General features: G+C 34.0%; 3 protein-coding genes across 12 annotated transcripts in view; 2 read left to right on the forward strand and 1 right to left on the reverse strand.

Annotated features, from left to right (window-relative positions):
• Positions 1 to 1068: 1068 nt before the first annotated feature.
• Positions 1069 to 13938, reverse strand: LOC122537266 (RNA-binding protein Nova-1). 4 transcript variants are annotated; one of them, XM_043670304.1, is made up of 6 exons: positions 13009 to 13932; positions 11176 to 11322; positions 10938 to 11095; positions 10371 to 10722; positions 9837 to 10291; positions 1069 to 5946 (listed from the first exon to the last, which is right to left on the reverse strand). In XM_043670304.1, exons 1-6 carry the CDS (start codon positions 13124 to 13126, stop codon positions 5938 to 5940), a joined length of 1239 nt encoding a protein of 412 aa, XP_043526239.1. In that variant the 5' UTR covers positions 13127 to 13932; the 3' UTR covers positions 1069 to 5937. The 4 variants fall into 4 exon arrangements, with proteins under 4 accessions (XP_043526239.1, XP_043526237.1, XP_043526238.1 ...); XM_043670305.1 differs by lacking the exon at positions 1069 to 5946 and adding an exon at positions 9693 to 9766; XM_043670302.1 differs by lacking the exon at positions 1069 to 5946 and having other exon boundaries at positions 7505 to 10291; positions 13009 to 13938.
• Positions 13939 to 15846: 1908 nt separating this feature from the next.
• LOC122537268 (molybdopterin synthase sulfur carrier subunit-like) lies at positions 15847 to 19484 on the forward strand. Of its 4 annotated transcripts, none has more exons than XM_043670306.1 (9): positions 15847 to 16259; positions 17366 to 17425; positions 17520 to 17666; positions 17752 to 18055; positions 18380 to 18602; positions 18675 to 18760; positions 18826 to 19073; positions 19150 to 19203; positions 19272 to 19484. In XM_043670306.1, exons 3-9 carry the CDS (start codon positions 17526 to 17528, stop codon positions 19341 to 19343), a joined length of 1128 nt encoding a protein of 375 aa, XP_043526241.1. In that variant the 5' UTR covers positions 15847 to 16259; positions 17366 to 17425; positions 17520 to 17525; the 3' UTR covers positions 19344 to 19484. The 4 variants fall into 4 exon arrangements, with proteins under 4 accessions (XP_043526241.1, XP_043526244.1, XP_043526245.1 ...); XM_043670309.1 differs by having other exon boundaries at positions 18389 to 18602; XM_043670307.1 differs by lacking the exon at positions 15847 to 16259 and having other exon boundaries at positions 17190 to 17425.
• Positions 19485 to 19633: 149 nt separating this feature from the next.
• The window catches only part of LOC122537263 (tubulin polyglutamylase TTLL5), a 39129-nt gene continuing 34612 nt past the window's right edge, over positions 19634 to 24150 (forward strand). For all 4 annotated transcript variants that reach the window (XM_043670291.1, XM_043670295.1, XM_043670293.1 and 1 more), the window contains exon 1: positions 19634 to 19782. The gene's annotated coding sequence lies outside the window, so the exon portion shown is untranslated. The remainder of the gene's footprint in view (positions 19783 to 24150) is intronic.

The following is a 24150-nucleotide window of genomic DNA, read 5'->3' on the forward strand; positions in this document are numbered from 1 at the left end:
TTTTTTTTCGTTAATTTCAGGTCATCCGAGAGGTGACAGTCGAAGAAAAAAAAGTCGTTCTGTCGCGAGGATACAATTATAGAAAAAAGTAACGCAGCTTTTTGTGCTCGATACAATATAACATTCGTTTGTTTGAAGGAAGTCGTAAAACACAGGGACAAGTGTTTCGTCGTAAGATTATTTTCCTGTTCGTTCTCTTTCACAACTATCATAATGCAGAGCAACTACACGCGACCATTCCCCTAAGAGTTTTCTTCACTTTTTCCCTTTTTTCTATTCTTTTTGTATACTTTCTCTTCTTCTTCTTATTCTTTTTCTTGGAAAAAGAGTTGTGACAAAACAATGTTGCGAATGGATCGCGAATTATACAATCCATTTCACGGACAATCGATGCGCATCGACACACGTATCCAAACACGTGCATATCCCTTTTCTAATATATCGCTTAGATGATTTTTCTCAATAACTATAACAGCCCTATAGTTTCTTTATCTTTTTTTTTTTTTTTTTTCTTATCCGTTCGGAAAGTCTTGCTCGCCTATCGGTATGTATATATATATATATGTATATATACATATACACACGTATATATGTATATACAATCTCTTACATCTCAAAAGTAATACGCTATAGATACTCTTTCATAATAATCGTCCGACGGTTTAAATTTAATTATTTTCCTTGCGGACATGCGCAACATCTTTCACTGAGACGAGTCCTCAAAAAAGAAAAAAAAATATATATATATAAATATATATATATACACTCATATATATATATATATATATACATACAGATATATATTAAAAAATACAATTTCGTTCGCTGCTCTCTTTATGCACCGTTTTTTTTTTCTTTCTTTCTTTCTTTTTAATATATATCCTGAACGAAGTGAACAAACAAGAAAAAAAAGCGGGATGTTTAAAAATAAAAAAAAAAAAAAAAAAAAAAGAAACAAAACGAATGACCGTGTAAGACGTGCGTTAATTAATTAGTCGGTCAAAGTACGTGACGAATCGAACGGAAGTGAATCTCTCTCTTTCTTTCTTTTTTTTTTCTCTTCTCCTCTATCATGCGAATCGATCAAACGCCAATTTAACTACGTCTTTTCTCCCTCTATCTTCCCCTATCTATCTCGTTTATTTCTCAACGATTCTGATACATATGCATCTGTGAAACGCACGAGGCACACGGTCGTCGTGTTCTTACTATTACTTTATAGCCAAAGGAATGTAAGGTACAATACTTGTGATCGTGACGATACTTCAATCAGTGACGAACGAATCTCTCTATGGTACCTTTCTTTCTTTCGCAGCCAGCTGCTCTTGAAAATTCGAAATATTCGTGGAAGATAATGCTATTTATTCCATCTAATGTAACCGGTATCGTAATTCGGATACGATCCTTAATAAAGCACAACGCGCGGCACTGCGTTTCGCGTGAAACCCTCTATTATTTATATTTTTCATACTTTTTTTTTTTCGTTTTCTTTTTTTTTTTTTCCTTTTTTCGTTTGAATTTTCTTTCTTTTGCGTGTATAGGCATGCAACATTATTCTCGCATTATACAATTGTGTACAATGTTCCTCTGGTACGTGTACGTATGTATGCGTATGGGTATGTGTGTCTCTCTCTGTGTGTATATGTATGTACGTAATGATGACAAGTCGTTAATGAACATACGAATGTGCACACATGCACCATTGCGGTGCACTATCATTTTTTTTTTTTTTTCTTCTTCGCGACTTAGCGATTATTAATCTACTTATATTCAACAAGGTACTTAATAGTTTTTTTTTTCATTCCTCATCCTCATCCTCATTCATCATTATAATCCCCGAGCTGCTATGTGCTACTTCTACCTCAACAATAACGATATCTCCATCCAAGTTCTTTCGTTATTATTCTTCAATATTCTTTTTAATCGTTTTTTTTTTTTTCTTTTTTCTTTACATATGCTTACCCAAAATAATATACCGTGTATTAACTAACCCTAAGTCTCGCTTCCAATAAAATAACATTACATTACACTTTTGTACAACCCTCTTAATTACACACGTTAACTAGAGCGTTCTAGTCGTTTAAATATGCTCTCTTATTCCCTCTGTTCGCTTTTCTTCTTTTTATTCTCTATCTATTTATATATATATATATATATAATTTTTTTTTTTATTCTTTTCTAAATAATTTCTTTTTCAGATAAACTCTTCCACGGTTTCTATTCGCTCTGCGTCTCTAGATATCCTGATACATCTTTCCCTTTCCTCATACATATTTGGTAATCCGCGATGAGAAGATTCCTGTTTTTCTTTTCTTTTTTTCTTTTTCTTTTTAGAGATATCGGTATGCGTTGCTAATTTGAATACACTACTGCACTCTCGTTTCATCCTGTTTACTTTCCTATATACGCGGAGAAAAAGCCTCACTTTTCTTGTGTGTTTTCCATTCTTTTTTTCATTCTTTCGCTTCGCTTCGTATGTGGGGTATGTTTTATTTTTTTCCTCCAATCGTACGACGATGAATCGGAAATTTGCAAATTTAGCGTCTGTCCGTTTACGCAGAAAAAGACACAGTGCGGGCTGAACAATTGAAATTTGTATTACGTATTCAATCGGCGCGATATTTAATACTTTAACGGTAAATACTATGTACTAAAATCGACTCTAACGTCAGGATATTTTTCTTCTTTCTTTTTTCTTTGAACTTGCCCAATTATAATTCTCGTCTCGCTATATCTCGATTATCGTCCCTTTTATTTTTATTTTTTTTTTCTAGACAAAAATAAAAGCCTCTTTCGTTTAATTCCACGCGTATCGCTATAATAGATAGATCTCTCTCTTTCTCTATATATATCTTTTTTCTTTTATATAAAATATTTACAGCCATGTGTTATTTTTTTTTTTTTTTTTTTTTATTTCTCGCTTTGTATTGTTTCCTTTCTTATGCTGTATACCTCTTTCTCATTCTGCTCGTTCAACAAGCATTGCAATGCACGGTGCAGTGCGAGTGCATTGTGAAATTTTAAATCCTGCGAATTGAAAAGAAAAACACAAGGCGAAGCTCCAATGAAAATCGAAGAAGAGAAAACAAAAAAAATATCGCGGCATCAATTAATTTCTGTAGGTTTTTAGTAACTGTTGTGTAAATCCGTGTGGAAAACGCACAGCACTCGGAAATTTCATGTAGAATAGAGCGTCAAAAGCAGAAACATCTGGCGAAGAACAAGTTAAACGCTCGAGACAATTTGTTGAAGATAATCAATTGCTCGTTTTTTTTTTTTTTTGTTTTCTTTTCGCTCTTTTTATCTACGATTAACTCTGCTCTATTGTCGATCAATGCAATGCAATCGATTATTATTATTATTATTATTATTATTTCTCCATCCTCATCGTGTCATTTTTAAACCATTCCTTTGACATCTACTATCGTATTTCTTAATATATTATCATACTTCTTAATGTAACGTTACATTTTACATCAATTTTTTTTTCTTCTTTCTTATATTTCCCTTGACTATATTGTTAATTTGTTCTATCGTTTAAACGTTTGATTATAGCGAACGATTGCAAAACGTGGCAGTAAAAGAATCTTTCGAGAATATAACATTCTTTAAAGAGTTCAAATGCAACGTTTCTTTCGAAACAATGGTTCGAAAGGAAAGCGATTTACGTTACAAAAATATCCGAATGGGAAACTTCTTTTTTTTTTTTTTTGTTTCTTTTTACCTTCGACAATCTTTTACTTTTCGTTTACCACTCGTTTCAACACCAAATGTTCAGCATTTAACGTTAAATATCGATAAGGGGAAAAAAGAAAAAGAGTGGCTTTTCCTCTGGTTGCAACAAGAATTTGGGGACGAAACGCATTGCTCCTCGATCAAGAAACTGTTGCATTTTTTACAAAATTTGTTTTCCTCGTAAAATATGCGTATATCATTTGTAAAACAAGAAGTTCGAACTTAGAGTTTGCAATCAATACATTTTTATATATATATATAGATATATATATATATAAGCTCTATCTCGTCATTCTGATAATCGACATTAAAATCCCTCGACAACTGTAAAACGATTCTTTGTACACTGCGGAAACTAAATAAGCATATACAAGTGTGTTCCGTAATACTTTGTAACGATTTAATATATGTGTAATGAGAAATAAACGTATTCCGACTTTATTCAAAACAGTCTGCATAATCGCAGAATATACACATCTTTAACAACACGTTCTACCGTCAAAACGTCAACAAGTGTGGCTGATGGGATATCAATATGGCACTAAAGTGATTGGGTGGAGTGTGTAAATGTCGTGCGAAAAAATTCTTTCACTTTTGCTTTTTCTCTGGTATCAAATGTGTGTATCGATCCTTTCTTCTTTCCCTCTCTCTCTCTCTCTCTCTCTCTCCTTCTCTTTCTTTTTCTCCTTCCTTCCTTCTTTTCTTTTATTCTTTCTCTCTTTCTTCTTTCTCTATCTCTCACATTTTTGTATCGGAATATTAATTTACGTAATTAATGACGAATCATCGTTACTCTCTTCTTTTATTCCCCCTTTTCATTCCCCCCTCTTTGTATACGTTCTATACAGGTAAATGGAGTCTGTGCGAGTGGAGTGATGGATGATGGAACATGAATTACGATGTAGCCTAGCACACACAGCCAAGTAACGTGACACGCAAGCCACTCCATCGTAGCGACGTGTGTCGAATTCAATTATAGTTACTGTAACAATAGTTCATATTAGAATTGAGGCGAGTCAATGCAATTCCTACAGTTTTTCCCTGATTACTACACTACTACGTCTCCACGTGCGAGAGTATAATTATACTTTTTTTTTTTTTCTTTTTAACCCATTTCTGTAAATATTTCTTTTTTTTTTTCCTTTTATCGATCGATTATTGATTAAAACGTTGAACCTGTAATGACGACTTTTACAAGAGATTTAAGACACTACCTACACATCTATACTTAGTAATCGTGTACAACTATTCACGGCGCGCAACAACCACCATTCTCTGGCGCCGTTTTTTTTTTTTTTTCTCTTTTACCGTCTATCATTTTTTGTTTTTTTTCTCTCTGTTTCCTTTACTTAGAGAATGATCAGATGAAATATACATATCTCAAACTGTACAAAACAAAGCGTCATGTGAAATAAGATTCTCCTAAATGTGTGGCGACTGCCGGCTTAATTAGTCTAGCAATGTCCTCTCATTAAACAACTCGTAGGTAACATAGACTGGCCAACCAATACTGTTTTTTTCTTTTTTTTTTTTTGCCACATAGCAAAGAGGTATTTGCGTATCTTTCTTTCAAGCAACAATCGTCCAACACGCGACAATAAAATTTAACACAATAGTATGCAACAGGTAAACTCTATAAAAGTATCTGTCAACATGAAACAATCGGAACAAACGCATGTGAATAACTCTTTTCTTTTTTTTTTTCCCCTCCCCCGTTGGACGTATTTCTCCGTGGAATTTTATGCATCGATCGTAATAACGGTTACGATTCAATATATCGAACAATAAATTGTATTTTTTTTTCTCTCCCCTATTGTGTTATATATCTTTCAACCGATGAACATACACGAACCATAGCCCCGTAACATTTACGATATTTATAAAATACTAATATTGTACAGATGTATATAAACCGCTAAAGAAAATACTTATAGTAAACTGGCTGATCTCTATAGTTTGTAACACGTTTATCGCTTCGTTTCTTACCCGATGACGCAAGGAGAGTTAGAGCACTTTTTCTGTTTTTTTCGTTTTTTTCTTTTTTTTTTTTTTTCTCAAACGTTCCAAGCGATAACATTGGAAAATGGATATTGCGACATTCGATCCTGATAGAATTGCACGTTTAACATCGTCATTATCATCCGAATAAAATGGATCCGTCTCTTCGTTTCTCCTTGCCGATGAACCTTTATTCGCCTTGAGTTATTTTTCCTGCACAAATAAATCCTATGATTTTACACACTATATATCAATCGTATCGTGGCAATTTTCACGTACTGGCAGCTGATAAATATATTTATCTCTCCCTCCCTCCCTATTCTTTTTTCTTTCTCTCTTTCGCTCTCTTACAACTCCATCACAGCTAGCCTTATTATACGTAATCTGTTCTACTAAGGAATGTGTTTACTGAGAAAAACCGTAACCTAATCTAGTTATCTTGTGCTACCTACAAGTTGTTTGTCATAGAGACTTACTTGAAAGTGATTTACTCACTCGTGTCCATATTCTTCCTATTTCTCCCTTTCGTTTCATCGAAAATGTTAAATGTGCATATTACAAGTCTGATGTACGTGTACTCTGTATGGCCTCTGATCGAAACTGAAAAATGATAACTGCACTTTGATTTCGATTCTAAGAAATGAGATAAAGAACCTTGATAACCTTGATTGTTACGCGATGTAACCGATAATATTAAAAACATTGTAATTTTAGTAATGAGATATTAAAATAAACAAGTATGTATGTTCGTTTTTTTCAAACGAGGCGATGATCAGAATAAACTCGATATTTCACGAGACTGAATTTCAAGAATCTGTTTTTCACTTCACTGTAATAAGATCGATGTTACTTGTAACAAGCACAAAATATATTAAAACTCTTATGAGGAAAAAATCGAATGTAAAATCTGTTTGCTTCATCTACTTGTACAAGTTCAGTGCAATACTAGATTTCTCGCGATTATTCAAATGAATATATAAATGAACAAGATGTAAAATCTGTTTTTCTTTGAAAATCTTGGCCTGTCCAAATCAATTGGAACATGCCTGCCTACCGGCAGTCAGAAAAATATAAATTATAAACTAGAGATAGAAAGAAAGTGATGATAGGATAAAATTAAGAAATCTTCAATAATAGATATCTAATGTGATGATATATGTATATATATATATAATTAGCGAAGAAAAAGTACTGCACATGCGAATGCAATAGAGAGATATTATGCTGCCATTGATATTAGTAGCCCAGTGGCTATTAAAATAAAATGATTCATAAATTAAATTAATGGTACACGTGACGTTCGTAATATGTCCTATTAAAGATTTTTTTTTTCAAATAGATCTATCTACAGCAATCTAACAATAGTTTGCATCTTCATCATATCTGTGACTTCTGTTTTAATGTATTTGGGCAACACAGTGAAGTTTAATCAATAATAGTTCACATACAATTTATGAATAAACATAAAACCATGTTTTACGTACGCGGACGCAAATATTTTGTTAACAATGTTTATAATATCATTTCATTACTTATATTATATCTTTTATATATTATATTTATATATGTATATATATATAAAATATATATGTGTATACATATATACATATAAATATACACATATATGCCATTTATATTTTAGATAATACGAATTCTCTTTTATTTAATAATCTAATTCAAACTTTTCATGTATATATATATATGCATCTCTTATATACATATATATATTATATATATAATATAATATATAATATATATATTTACTCTTTTCTCTCTCTGTGTGTAATATATTATTACTCATGTTATGCAATATTTATGAATATACAAGTTATTTTTGAAGAGCGGTGAGCCAGCGCCTCCAGCTATGAATTGTACTCATGTACACTTATATATTTCATTTGACGCTACAGCTAACATTTTCGGATACTTTAACTAAACCCATTATTGATTACCGCCTATCCCTTATATCACCCTTTCCTAATACCTACCCCTCCCTCCCCCCCAAAAAACAATGATTTGAAATGTCTGTTATTAGTAGATCCTCTTTCTTATCTAGCAATGAAGTATAAGCTGTCTGCTCTTTCTCTTATAATATTGATAATCATTATCAACATAAACGAAGTTTCTAGCTAAAATCCATTCCCTATCTAAAGATTTGATTCAGTGTCAATGTGCAGTTGTTAAAAACCTGTCAAAGATTTGGTTGGCTTAAATAGAATTCCACATAAAGCAGTATCATACAGAACCCAAGGATGTATGACATGACTGCTGATCATGACAAACACTTTTCACATAAATCTTAATTTATTATATCTCCATCTGAGTACTTAGTCATTGCATAGGAAAGAATCAAAAGCACTAGTTAATGGAATATTTCTTTCGAAAAATATTTTACTAGTTAACTATTGAAAAGAAATGTATATAAATATAAATACTTCTATATGACAAAAATAATTATATTCATGCTGTTATAATATAAAGGAATGACAAAAATATCTATGTCACAGCTTTTATTTTGCGAAGTGTGTCATGAAATATGTTATATTAATTCAAATTGTATTCAACCGATATACCTTGAAACTAAAAACAATTAGACGAAGTTTAATGTACAATGCGTTTCAATCATACCAAAATATTACGCATCTTTATGAGAATCGTTTTGATTCAGTAGTAAATCGAGTAATTCTTATCCTAGTGTAATGAATCCTCTGTTCTTAGGAGGAAATGAGAAAGAATGAGACTTGATGTTCATGTACTTCTGGGAACATTAATCTAAATATACTATAAGATATAATTTTATGAAGAATTTGAGAAACAAAGGCTTTGGGATTCAGAATAAAACTTGGCAATAAAGTATTATGTTATTCATTTAACTGGACCAGCCAGCATTGTAAATATATAAATATATGTTTATACATAGCTCTCCCTTTATATGTATATTTATCTTCCAGCCAAGTTATTTCTGCTTTACACATGTAAGATCTTTGGTTTTGCCAAGGTATTACTCTGCACTTGAGAAAACTTGTTCAAACAGCATGGTAATCATGAGTAAATCGCTCAAACAGTCTAATCATTTCATAGTTCAAGGAACAGTTCAATACAATAATTTGCAACATCATTTTATGAAAATAAATATAATTTAACTTGCTTAATACACATTAAGGTATTAATTCCTCAGATCAAAGTCATTCAATTTGTGAGTTCTGTATGATCATCTAACTAAAAATATCTCTCGCATTAGTACTAAGATTATGCTCCTATATTTAAAAAAAAAAGGAAAAAAAATAGATTTATCTTTATGAAACGAAACAATTACCCATGTAACATCGTCGTCTTGACATTTCAAGAACAACTATGGCCAAATTGTGCCATTTCGTTTCTAGTGTAATCATAATTTTATCATATCTTCTTTCAATATCCTATACCATATACAACTAGATATATTATGTGACTCTGATGTGGTACGTGTGTTATTTGTGATAAAGCCCCGTAACGTGGTGTATCACAGAACAATTGTAGTAGTTATCATTTAACATATAATATTTATATATCATAATAATCTTAAAAGATAGATAAATGTTGACGAACCATGATGGATGTATGAACAGTGATGTGAGAATGCAAGCGCTATAGTGATGTAGCGATAGATGACAACGGGTGGTAGGTGGTAGTGGACGAGTGTTTAAAGAAGGGAAGAAAGAGCTACCGTACGTATCATCATCTCAAGATGTGAAAAGATGAATAACGGAGCTCAATAATGGGGATGAACAAAAGTGCTGTACTTGAAATCAATGGATCATATTGGCGAGGGCATTTTGACGTGCTCGTTTTGCTTCCTCTTCACTGATCCTCTGCTCAATTAAATATTGAGCAGTGCCGATTGCATTAGGATAACCCGTGATAGTCACTATGCGGTTCCTGGTACCAGGAGCGAACATGCCCTTCTTAGAGATTTGTATGTTGGCGCCACTTAGGTGCTGAATCTCAATGAGGGCACGACCACCGGGTCCCAGAATAGCTCCCACTATAACCTCTGCAATTTCTATGTCTACTTTCTTGGTCTCCTTGTTGTTGGCGTCTACCTGTGTAGGACTCTTACTTACAAGTGATAACTGGTTAGTGCCAAGGCCAAACGAATTGTTGTTTAGATGAATAGCACTGGCAGCTGTGTTGTTTTGTCTGAATGGGTCAAAGGGCTCGTATCTGTCAAGTGTATTACGTGGTGTAGGAGACGTAGATCCGAGAGCAGGAACTGTTCCAATTGGCCCAAATACGCCGCCATTATTATTCGAACCATTCGCGGTTGTAGTGCTATCCATAGGATTTCCAAGGTAACTCATACTAGAAGGCATTCCAATTCCCATTCCGAGAAGATTATATTTAGCAAGTGTAGCGATAGCAGACAAAATTTCACTAGCAGCAGGTTCGGAAAAACCTGCCGTTCGTAAATTCAATTTTATATGCTCCAATAGTTGCGTTGTCACTGGTGCTGTACCCGCTGTAATTGCAGCTCCTAAATTCAAGTTCAAGCTTAATCCAGCACCATTCAAAAGACTCACTGTGAACAAACGTAAGCCATAATTTGGTAATTTTGTCTTGTAATTATTAAACATTTGTTAAATTATTAGAAATCTTACCTGTATTAATACCAGCCGTAGAAGTATATGTGGGAGTACTTGTAGGTGCTTGAGCATAAGGACTGCCCGTGGGATTGTAATTAGCTACAGGACCGCTAACATCTGCATAGCTAACATTTGGGCATGTTCCACTATGTGGATCATCTGCCACTTTTGCTAATATCATCATTAACGCATTACGGTTATTCTCTTTTTCTCCTATTACTGTTATACACCTTTCTTGTAAAGACACATCTTTTGCCTTCTGACTTATTTGAACATACGAGCCACATTCTTCTTTTATTTGCTTAATGTAATTTCCAGCTTTACCTATTATCATTCCTGCGGTGCTGTTAGGTACCAAAATTTTTACCTAAAATTGAAATTATATTGAACATTGCATGTGAATGAAAAAATGTTATTCTTCCTGACTGTAACCAATATACATGTGACAAGAATATTTTTTGAAAACATTTAATAAGTCACTACTGACAAAACTTGTTCAATATCTAAAAATAGCATGTATTGATACTTTGGTACATGAAACATAAAATACATATGTTTATATACATAAACTAAACTTTTTACCTGTTTATCCCTTTCTGCAGTAGTCTTTCCAGATTCAAAGTCAACAGTTGGCTTTAATGTGAGATCTGGTTTTTCACGAATTTTGTCCATAATAAAATCCATAACTGCCATTATAGCTTCCAAACTACCAGTAATTAAACACACTCTCTCTGTTGTTCCTGTAGATTACATAAAATTATATGGAGATAATGTCATCTTCTATTAACAAATAGGCCATAAACGAATGTTCTCAATCTACCTGGGTAGAAATCATGGGATTTAGACATTTTAACCCTGGCTCCCGTATCTTTCTGTAATTGGGCAATTGTATCTCCTCCTTTGCCAATGATTGCTCCAGCAGCCACGCCAGGGACCAATACTTTGAGGTGATATGTTCCATCTCCCCCTGTAAAACATAAAATAATTATTATATTCATAGGACCAAAAATAATATCAAAATACATAAATTATGAATCAACACATAATTACGAATTGATACATAATAAAATATACAGGATAAAAATTATAACTTTTGAAACATTTACTCAATTTAATAAAAAATTATGCTCATCATACAAGGATAGATTTACATTGAAAAAATCTAAAACGTTTTTTTTGTTAAATAATAATGTAATTTCTAATACATTAAAATTAGAGGAAAGTGAAACACGAACATGAAAGCTCTCGCACACTTCTAACACGTTCTTCTACCGACTAACACGTTATTTCTGAGCTTCGTAAAATGCGGTTTTTGATTGGTTTCTAAATTGGCGAAATGCGAAATCATGCGTACTCACGGGCACGCGAATGCGGATAGACCAATATCAAACGAGCGTACGGGTACAAGCCTCAGAAAAGTGTCGCGTAATTGGTGAACGAAGAAATAGGGAAGTGCAATGCAGAATGACACAAAGTTTCGATGCGTTGAAGGCAAACAGCTGTTTGACAGATGGAAGCCCTGTGCGCTCACTCGGTTCGTATCGACCTTGACCCGCAACCTCGGTAGCGGAACGGTGTGCCTGACAACTCACCGATACGCCACATCCTAGTAACTGCCGCTCAACGGGCAGCAGGCGCGTTCGTTCCTTAGTACGTCGCTTTCGCGACAACGGCGGCACTGCACTACGGGAATGCAACAGAGAAAAGGTACACAATATGCGTACGAACGGGACGAGGTACAGGCCACTTCCAACGAGTCTTGCCGCGAACCTAGCGGTTGTATGTCCGATGAAACGGGCGCGACAGGGACGAAGTTGCAGAGTCACGGACCGTGATCGACAGCCACCGCAGCAGCGATTCTCCATTAACGACGTTCACAGGCACAATCGCCCACGCAGGAACAATGACGACGATGACGGCCACGATGACAGCAAAGATATCAACGATAGTGACGGAGACGAAGACAATTGAGGAAGACGAGCAGGAAAATAAGGACGATGTTGACCGTGATAGAGAGAGAGAAAAAGAGAGAGAAAGAAAGAGGGTGGAGGGGGAGGTGACAACGAAGACGAAAACGGTGGTGACAATGCTGACGTTGACGATAATAAAATGACCGTCAACGCGTAAAATTACCGTTACAGGTGTGTCGCGTTACGAGTTAGCGTTTGCGATACGAGACCGAGGGAAATAGCAGAGAAACAGGGAAAATAAAGGAGATGAGAAAACGGAAAAGGAGAAGGAGACGTGGCACGAGAGGATGCGCGAACCGCTGTGCGGTGCACCGTGTTCGCGTTCTCGCCTCCGTGTACACGTTCGCCAGGCTTCGAAGTGGGAAACGAAAGGGAACGGGCTATAGCGAGCGATCGCTGTGTCAACAGCAGCACCAGCGACAAGATTGTCAAAAGCGTGCAAGAGAGTAAGAAGAATCGCAAGCAACAGAAAGAGAAAACTAGGGAAAAAGAAGTAGAAACGAGAGAGAGAGAGAGAGATAGATAGATAGATAGATAGATAGAGAGAGAGAGAGAGAGAGAGAGAAAATCATTTTGAATGTACTGTATCATTGGTATATGTATAGGAAGATCAGCGAAGGTGCGTAGGGAAGCTTAGCTTGCCACGATCGATAAAAATGATTGACAACGTGCAATTAAAATACCTGATCCGTAATGAGACCTCTTCGTCGCGCCATTTTCCGCGTCACAATCGAGCGGCCGTTTCCTGGAGTCTGCAATCTCCGGGGAGGGACACGTCTCCATTCCTGAATCGGCAGCCATCTTGTCTTTTCAGTCGGGCACGCCAAGAGAAACGAGGAGAGAGAGATGGAGCGAGAGAGAGATGTACTTTGACACAGAGACGATAGTCGCGACCGGTGGCAAGTGTCGTTGAAAGCAGGCGAAGGGAGACGCACCACACACGGACCGGACGAACGAATGAACGTACGCACGACCACGATAGGTTTAAGCGGAAGGGAGATGACGGACATATAGACACACGTATAGACGAACGAACAAACGACGAAAGCCCTCGCGGGGTACCGCGTCTCACTGGCGACTGCTCGCGGCTGCCTTGCCAACCAGCTGGTTGATACTCGATGGTATACCTCGGCCCTCGCGTTCCTCTCTCGCCCTCGCTGTCCTCCTCGCTCTTGTACCACCTTTGATCAGTATGCCTCTCTCTTTTTCTCACCAGCCCTCGCGGGCTCCGTTCTGCAGGAACGTACTATTCAACCTACACCAGGGGCGTCTTGTTTTTGGGCCCTTACATGCATTCGCGCGTACACTTTCCATATTGCGATCAAATGCATATCCCACCATTACGACAAACACGCACTTGCATGCTCGTGCCTCAGTTACTTTTCCCGTCAATTTCAAAGTGTACCCTCGTTAATATAATCTATCTTCGCTTCTTTTCGCTGACAGTGACAATTTAGCATTATATTACATAATTTATTATATTTCTTTCCCACCTTTACAAGCTCGTCTGACCGATTTAACATTTCGTAATAAACGATTTAATGGGTTTTAATACGCATCATGACCGATCTATTGTGAATCAGAGTTGGCTGAACGAATTGCTATCGATTGATTTTTACTGCTAACTGTCATGCAGTTACGACTGTGACTTACCGTCGCATGTTGCATTTATTGTAAGTATCTTTAAGTGGTTCGATGGTAAAAGTATTAATTTGAATTTCATGCTTCTTGCCTGCCGTTCTAATAGATATTGTTCCTATTAAGAGAAAACCGTCTAATGTCATAAAAATATTTTTCCTGTCAAGGACGTTTATCTTGTTGGTGCGCACTGCAGTATGACATCATAGTTCATGTGCAAGTGAATAAGATGCATTTGATTTCCTAGCGATGATTTCAAAACTACGAACGTTGTCGCTTATCGTGCACGATGTTTAAATCAATTTTTATCAACGAGTATAAATAGTAATGTACTATGTTATCGCATGGTTCGTAACATATCAATATTGATCATTTAAATTAGATTAATTATCGAGAATAATAATGAAGTTTTAAGTTTACCATTGGACACTTTCGAATTTTCTACTCAAAACGGCAGTTTTATTAAAATAATTGGATCTTTAGCCAGTCGAAATTTTTCTTTGAAAGTGAAATCATAGGACATGTCACGTACACGTGTACGCAGTGTACGTGCATTCATTCTTATCTGTGCATATAATTAATATCTGAAGAAAGAGGTATTTTTAAGGGTCTTATCTGAGGAAAGAACGCAGATAGTATGCCCTATTGGTTTGTAATGAATCACGTGTTTAAAAATGTGATTCTTTCTGCGTCTTAAGTTTTGTAGTAAATGGTTCGAGAGAAAATAATTTCAAAAAACGTTAATTAAAAAATTTCATCATTCTTATTATTATTCTATGTTATTCTTATTATTATTCTATGTTATTCTGTGTTAATAATTTGATTTAAAAAAGCTACGATCATTTTATCATATCTAGACGAAAGAAGATTGACAATGTTATTGTGTTATCAATATGTACGATCAAAGTAACGCATTACAGCACAATAGATTTTTTGAAATGGACAGAAACAATGCAGTCATCGTTGAAACTCGTGGTTATTGTTTTCTAATACCGATTACGTACACACGCGACTGAAACGGTATTGTCGCCACACTGCGAATCGTATTTAAAACGATTCGCTTTAAAAAGTTGTTTTCCAAAAGTAACACATTCTTTTTTTTTTTCTTTTCAACTATAACAATTCACTATCAGGAGGAGTAAAGTTCGAAGTTGCAGTGATACCAGACGATATGTAATTACGTAGATAAAAAAATTTATTTCACATAACAAACTACTCGTAAAAATCCGTGAGCGAACAATATTATATACATACATACTATGTAGAAGCTCTCAGTCGTGTGTCGCAATGCTGTTACTAGTTGTGAATGCAGCTCATCGTTGAGACGACAAGAGCGACAATTCGTGAATCGTACGATTCTTCATTTGAAAATGTTGTCTGCAAGTCACAAGGTGGCTCCTCAGTACTATTAAATCTTCACCTGATAATTCATACTACGTCCAAACTCGTGCGCAAACGATTCTGCATTTCGGTATCTTTGTTTCACCTGTATAAACAACTTTATGCGTCTCTCGTGTCTTGACACTTCTATTTGACTTCTATTTGTTTGAATTAAAGGCGCGAACACATCGGTTGTTACTCAGGTGTGTGGCTCTCACAACTGTCTCTCCGATCTGATTATGTACTTACATATGATACGTATGTTGTCATGAATTTTTCGAGCGATGGGACTAGTAGTAGCATTAGTCAGTGTATAATCACCGTACGACCTCGCCCGATTGCACTTCTCTCTCATACAACAACGTGTATTTCGTTGTTAAACCCACTCATTCTAAACTTCTGCGTAAAATACATATTGCAGTGATTACGCGATATATCCAATATAATCTAATTATCTTTTTCGTTTTCTCTTATTAGATTAATTATTAGAAATTATTTAAGAAACCTTAACAATAATCTTTTTAATCCGAAATTGATCAAAAATTTGCCATTTAGAAAAGTTATCACATTAAGTAACACTAATGGAATTTTTTCCCTTGTTGCGTCATATGTCCAGCGCCTGGATGAGGTGGCATCTCTAAATAAATTGCTATAACCGGTTTATCGTACTATGTGATATCCGATTGTGATACTTAGGAGTGTTACTTAACTTAAAGGAATAAGTTCCTTTAATGTATTGTCCTTGTCCCACAGCAACTCGACTGAACGAGCTAGATCCCTGCACTCTTTTAGACTTCGGGTTAGCAGGCTGTCCATCTATACTTAAGCGTGAGCGCACATTGTGCTGCACGCACGATGCATACATTTAAATGTTTATCCAAGGCTATTGCTTACTGACACATCGGCATATACCGCTGTAAATGCATTACTTATAAAATATGCAACTTGTGTATCTTACGAAGTTTCTCATTTCTAATATCTGTAAGATATTATTAAATTTCCACATATATATATATATATTTTGAAACTTCTAATCATGTTTAGATAATTACATTTTTTACAACGTAATATACAACGTAATAATTAATCCCTGATCAAGAGGTTTTCTGAATATGAGTATTAGAAATAATTCAACAAATATATTAGTTTTCGTGCATCGAACATTATGCAAGCGGAACAGTACGATTCCTTGCTACGTTGACCTCATTTCTAGTTGACCTTAATATCATACAAGGTACTTCAAGTCGATCTATAGAATACTTCCGTCCTATGAAGTTTTTTGGAAATTATAATACATATAAATACAGTGTGCCAATACTATTGCTTTGTTTTATATGAAAAATAGTAATTTGAACGTGAAATGTGTTTTTATTTTGACTATACGCAATTACGTATTCAATTATTTTATATTCTACCGCTTCAAAGTAAATGACTTAGATTGTATGCTTACAGCGCAGTCAACTGTGTAATTTATTTATACATTTAAAATGTGTATTTATACATTTAAAAATATTAAGTAAGAACATTAAATAAGATGTTTATTTATTTTTATTTATTAATTTAATTAATTTTTCATTGATTTTACAATTAAAATTTTTTAATGTACTTCTTATATCACGCATAAACGCTAGTTTGACTAGTGATGTAGTTTAAGAAAAATATAACCTTATTCCAAGTCTGAGATAATAAAGGTATTATCTTTGGATAATTACTCAATTACGCAAGTGATTTGATATCTTGATAATTATACATGTTCATGATAAAGATGTTGAAACATTTTGTGAATTTACATTGCTACTCTATTTGTGTGCTCTATAATGGGTGACAGTGTCACTGAAATACAAGTGAAGGTTTTATTTTTTGCCAAAGCTAGAGAATTAACGGGAAGAAAAGAATGTTACATTACCGTTCCTCAAAAGCTATCATATACTGACTTACTAGTTAAAATAATAAATCAATTTAATCTAGAAAGCATTCGTGACATACTAATTTTAGCAGTGAATGAAGAATTTGTTCCTTTAGACAGAATATTAATATTTTCGGAAACAGACGAAATTGCTGTTATTCCACCACTTAGTGGAGGTTTGTTTCATTTCAAATATGAGTATGTTATTCAACTACTACGTAACATATAAATTAATATTACACTGTCTAATAATATGAATGTCATTTTTAGGTTAGAATGGCTACTGCAAAAGATATTGTCAAATTGCAACAAGAAAAGCTAAATGTTGGACACATAATTAGTTTAGTAACAGCTCCTAATTGTGGAGCTATATCAAATTTTATTGGTACTACTCGGGATAATTTTGATAATAAAAAAGTATTTATCTATTAAAATTTTAATTACAAATGTGAAGATATATCATATCACATCATATTTTTATCCAAATGCTTATAACTTCCAGGTTTTAAAATTGGAATATGAAGCATATGAACCAATGGCATTGAAAGAAATGAATAATATATGTTCAAAAATTCGTTCTCAATGGAAAGTTCATCATATTGCTATATATCATCGCTTAGGAGAGGTACCAATATCAGAAGCAAGTATAGTAATTGCTATTTCCTCTCCTCATAGAGAAGAATCATTAAAAGCTGTTGAATATGCTATCAATTCGTTGAAAGCATCAGTTCCAATTTGGAAGAAAGAAGTATATGATACACAAGAAAGTCAGTGGAAGGAAAATAAGGAGTGCGCCTGGTCAAACAGTAAATAATATTTTTATATTGTTATGTGAAGTTTTAATTTTAGAGGACAAAAATTGTAGTATAAAGAAATCATTGAGTAAAATTACATAATTTTACGAAATTTTAAATGCATTTCTTCAGCAGTATGAAGTTAATATATATTATATTTAAGTTGATATATATTATGAAATTGTTGAAAATTTTAAAATAAATTTTATAGTAAATATATAAGAATGTTAATAAATTATTAATTCTAATTGTGTAATTTTACAATCATTAACCCATTTTGCAATTCTGTCTTTTTTTCTTTATATATTTTAATAACGCTATTTCTTATAATTCAAGATATAATAGATATAGAAGAATCAGAAAATATTGTAAATGAAACAATAACTGATTATGATGATGAAAAAACAGAAAAAGAAGAAGAGGAATCTAAAGTAATTGATCCCAATCTTGTTCAAATTCGCGCTACATCAGATGAATTGAAGCACAGAATATTATCTTTCATTGAAAGAAAACGTCAGCAAGTAAATATCGTTAATGTACAAGAATTTTGTAGTCACAGGTTGGTTAATGAAACATTCACAAAAGAATAATATTAAATGCTTTGTAGTATTTAAATTTAATTATATTTTAGAGATCAAAGTGATGAGAATGAAAATTCATGTGCAAGAGTAGATGCTATTCTTATTAGGAGAAAAGATTCTAAAAGTCATGTTAAAGGTAAATTAAATTATTGACACTTATACTAATAAATAATAAAATTATTAAACATAAATTTTTTTTAGTGCATAGAGTACTCAATGCATGGGGACCTCAAACAGTCGATCAACGTACTTTATATAAAACTACGACGTCAGAAACAACCCAAACAAACAATAATTATTCATCTGTATTAGATGAAAGAATATCAACCACTGAAAAAATTCTTGGAATAAATCGGCCCGTTCCCAAAGATGTATATGAAAGACTTAAAAATATCGAAAATCGAATATTGTATTTAGAAGGCATATCTCCCGAATACAAAGAAGTTTGGGTAAAACTTTAATGAAATGTTATTAAATTTTACAAAAATTTAATGTCACTAATTCTTCAAATTTAATTGCTTGCAGAAAACGGAAGAAATGAACAGTCTTAAAGGAACATTTAAACCAGTCAGAAAAAGGGTAAGTGATCTTTTAAGTCGTATAATTTTATTTATAAAAATTATTTATTTAAAAAAAAAACATTTCAGACATATTCCATGATAGAACTTGATTCAAAATTGCACGAATTAGAAGACAAATACGCTAAAAGAATGAAATGATTTCTCGTAAAATATTGTAAAAGACTGACCACATTGACGTACAATTAAATTTTCTAAAATAAATAATGTACTTGTTACGTATATAAAATTTGTAGTAATTTTATTTTCGTTGCTATAATAAATGACTGGCATTAATTGATATATGTTAAGAAATCATTACCACGATTATCAAAATTTTATGCCTAGCGCATAAGTACAGGTACGTCGAAAGGTGGGGCTATGTGTTTATACCAATGAGGTAGAAACTTTTGTTCGAGGATGTACTTATATTAGTTCGTGTTTCGGTTGATAGAGGCAGTCTTCGTAGTGCTGCCATACGGTATGGCTGCGGTTTGTCGAAGTTTTCTTTTTATCTCGATGTAATTTGAAGTGAATCGTTGATAGTAATGTGTTATTCATACAGAAGTTCATCGAAAAATAGCCGTCCCTTCGAATGCTAGTGAGTATTGTCATAGAATATTTTTAAGTACATTTATCTCATAGTGTTTGTCGAGCACGCGGCCAGCACGTCGTCTGCCAGGGTGACAAGCATCCTTTTCCCTCTCAGCTGAGTTTATGGACCATTGATCGGTTTTATATTTTTTGTTTTTGTTCGGTTCCGCTTGTTTTGACACAAGTCTCTCTTCATTTCATGCCATAACATGTTAACAGGCCAGATCGACTGTAGTAAATTAAACAAATCGGAATCAGGATAAAGAACGAGTGTCCTTGTTTTTCAATGAATTTTTTGACTTTTGGCCATCTTGAGGAGACTGGCAGAATAATTTGTCACCTTACGATACGTGTAACGGGGACTTGAAATTTCAAACCACCGAACCACGCTTCTTTCCGTTCCCCCGTCGGAAAGTATCGTTTATTTTTACACGGTCTATTTTTGTTCCGGTGGATTTCTTCTAATAGTTTTCGTAAATGTTATCGAAACAAGACGATAGATTTCTGACTCGAACTTCAGTTACGAACGACTGTATCAGATAAACTATAATTGTTTGTTTACCTCTAAACAAATGTAACTTCAAATAATTAAATTTCTTCGAAAGAAAATGTTCTGCTATTGAAATAACACATTGAATTAAAATAACCATTATTTAACGTGTATAAACACGATAAAAATGAACGTGTTTATTATATCCGACAGTTTTCTATAAAAAGAAAAAGAAAAACAAACTTTTTCGAAGCAACAAAGCATAAAGTAAAAACATGTAATAAATAATGATAATCGAATCTCGATTTGAAGAAAAACGTTTCTTGCAAGAAAGTGACGCATTGAGCCAAACGAACGAGATTTGCTCGATAACGTACCAGCGTACTTTAAATTCGCAGTGCGCGTGCCGTTCCTATCGTGTTGCATTAACGGCGTAAGAAATATGATTAAGACGATGGTGTACAGACTAACAAGATTTCTATCTGGACGTGCTGGCGTGCAATAGTTAAAAAGAGAAAATCGTAGTCGATATCGTAATCAGAACAGAAAGATCACAATTCGGAATTGTGAAACTCCGCATTAACGAAGCAACGTTACTCGTGTTCTATCACCTCCTTTCTTTTTTTTTTTTTTCTTTTTTTTTTTTTGACACGTGTCAAGAAACTAGCGGTATATAATTGAACGTATCCTGACGAGGAAACTCTTCTACGTCTGTGACCGATTAAAATGACAAACGGTTGTCGAGCATTTGGCGCCTAGACACTGATCGTGAATTCTTAGCGAAGATTGAGAGACAGGTTAATTTCTGTTGGTGTGGTTAAGCGATTCTAATTGTTCAATGAAGCATTTCATTTGTTATATTCGTCTATATATAGGGAAGAGTTGTGCAGAATCGGACACTCTGAGTTTTTCTACTTTAACTTGGCCAATTCTTGACAAAAATCAAACTTGAAAAGAAAAGAAGAAATTTGTAGTAAAGCTGATGTTTATTCAGACAGTGCAAACCGTTTTTTTCAAGTTTTATCACAAGGATTAATAATTCGCATAAACAAACAAGTCGTTATATCAAAAATTGTTGCTCAATATAAGACACCTACTTAAATAGTAGATTTCAAAATCTATATAATTAATAATGTTCACAAACAGACACCTAAATGGAACAAAACTTTTATTTAAATGTAGCTGCAAGCAAAATAATTGAAAATATCTTCTTTTTTTTTTCTTCTTGAAACGTGGAGCAGCATTTTCAAAGTCGCTGTCCTATGTCTCTTTTCTTTTTAATTTCAGACATTCTTTTTTTATATAAAAACGAAGAAGAAAAAACTTGTGAATTTCAATCGTAAAAAATTTTTTTTTCGACTTGCCCGGTACTGGACGACCATAAGATGTAGAAAACGACTTAAGTTTGATACGTAATGTACAAAGTAAATCGCAGAAACTAGACTAGGCATTTATGTACACCTAATAGTCTAGAAATAACATACGTAATGTAACAGAATTATTTACTTATTTGAAAAGCGTAAGAAAAATAAATTTTGTCGTACAAAATAGCAATGTGAACATATGTCTTCTAATCTCTTGTTTAAAAAAAAAAAAAAAAACAACGTCGGAATATGTTGCTAAGGACGATAGTATTAATTTGTTTTTCATATACATACACACACACACATATATATATATATATATATATATATATATATACACACATATTGTAAATCGTAACTATTCTCAAATCGAAAGAAAAGAATTATATTGTCCCACCTAGGTACACAGCTTTTCTCAATAAAATTTACTCGTAAACAAAAGCGGACGGAAAATTTCCGGGGCTTTGTACGTTATAGCACTGCAGCTTTTCTGCCAAGGTCTTGCAGCGACAAAGATAAATTGCCCGAAGCAGTTGGAAATCTTGTTCATCTTTACCTTAAATTCGTAAGGGAACCAGGCTTTTTCTTCCTCTCGTCCCCAGATAAAGACCTCTGGCTAAGTTGGATATATCGGTCCTTTCATATCCTCATAAATTTCCAAAGTATGGCATTTCACGAACAAACGACGCTATGCATACTATGTATATTTATGGTAGCATTTAACAACGGGCATCGTGTGCAGGTAGTTTTCTCGAAAACGGAAAACGGTTGTTCCTTATTGAAACGATGCGATTTAAGCCGGGTGTTTTAACGAGTAACGCCGGTGTTTTTCGTTTATATATAGAGAGTGGTTATTGTACGTATGTACACAGGCCAATAGGGACCATAATTTCTCTTAACCCTCGCATGACGGGCCGTACTGGCCGGTGGCCGGGTCTCGCGAGACCTAAACTACTGACTACATATATACATACACGTTCCAGTGGAACGCCTATGTGTAGTCGTTGGTTCAATTTTATTTCTTTTTTTGTATTTTTATTATGATTGTTATAACAATAGGATAGTAGGAAATAAAAACACCTTTTGCTACTTTTATTACCTATAAATAATATTATTTATTTCCGTTGTATCTAATACGTTAGATTGCATTTATGTTTGCTACAAACGAAATTGTGACAGTTGCTACATTTAGCGTTATATTTGTTGTCATCGCCCATGCGAATAAAACATCTCGATCGTTTTAAGTTTTGGAAGTTTCAAGTTTTAAAAAATGGAAAACACTAAAAGACTGAAAAATATAAAAAATGAAAAATACTAAAAAACCTAAAGGATACAAAAAAAATGAAAAATATTACAAAACTAAAGAATACTACTAATGAAAAATACTGAAATACACTTCCGACCATTCGCTATGACTGTTTCTTCAGAACTGACTCGTACGTGCATTCATCACCGATTTGACTTCTTATCGGAAACGTAATATGATCCCATTATTTATCACCAAATCATAATCGTACAGGCTAACTTTGTATGACACACACAAAGTAGGACTTCAAACGGGTCACCGCAGACCCAGCCACCGTTATGCGAGGGTTAATCACGACTTGCAAGAACGTACCAAGTGGCGTATAACGCGTTCCACCTACCTGATGTAAACAGAATTTCAATAACGTCGCTAAAAACGAGGATAGAAACGGTCAGTTTCGTACGAAATTTAACCCTTTGTGAGCCGAATTTTTTTTCTTAAATATAAAAAAATTTACGCAGCGGAAAATCAACAATTATAAACCTGTATATGCAGATTAAAAAAAAATTTACCAGCTTAAACAATTTTATCATAATTAATTCACTTTGTAACTTTGACAGTAACAACGGCTTATAATGTTTGCACTCGTGTGCATAAAAGCTTGAACCGTGAAATTCCATAAAACAGCCCTTTGCAGCCCCATTTTTTAGGTTTTTTAGGCATACACTGTTTTAGCCTGTGTCTTCTTTTAATTGGTATTATTTGCTCGTCAACACAAAGGTGTTCAGGAGTGCGATTGAAGTTTTTAACCAATTTGTCGAGAATAGATGTTATTTTTTGTAAACTATTCACAACTTCTGAATTGTTTTTGTGGTCCTGAACTTTCCTCATCCGATGATGATTCAGTACTAAATTCATCGTCACTGTCAATAATATTTATGCGTCGTCGGGTAAATACTACTGGATGATCTTCATCCAGGACTCAGAATCTAATAAAGAATCTTCGGATCTATTACCGCTAATGCGTCCAGTTCTAAGTCCTCTTTTATTTTTATGTAATTTTGTATCCACATTTTGGATATATGATATATAAATCCGAAAATAGAAGGCACAAGCATTATCCTAAATATACCGAAATCTACCATAATAGCCCACTGTAACTTGAAAGTCACAAAACTGTATCACATACAATAAGTGACAAAATGATTATTGAAATGCAAACATATGTGAGATAGGCAAATTCTGGGAAAGGGCCCGAAACTTCTCTCCAGTGCC

The sequence above is a fragment of the Frieseomelitta varia genome, unplaced genomic scaffold (genome assembly GCF_011392965.1).
Source record: "Frieseomelitta varia isolate USP_RPSP 00005682 unplaced genomic scaffold, Fvar_1.2 scaffold_898, whole genome shotgun sequence".
Taxonomy (NCBI): domain Eukaryota; kingdom Metazoa; phylum Arthropoda; class Insecta; order Hymenoptera; family Apidae; genus Frieseomelitta; species Frieseomelitta varia.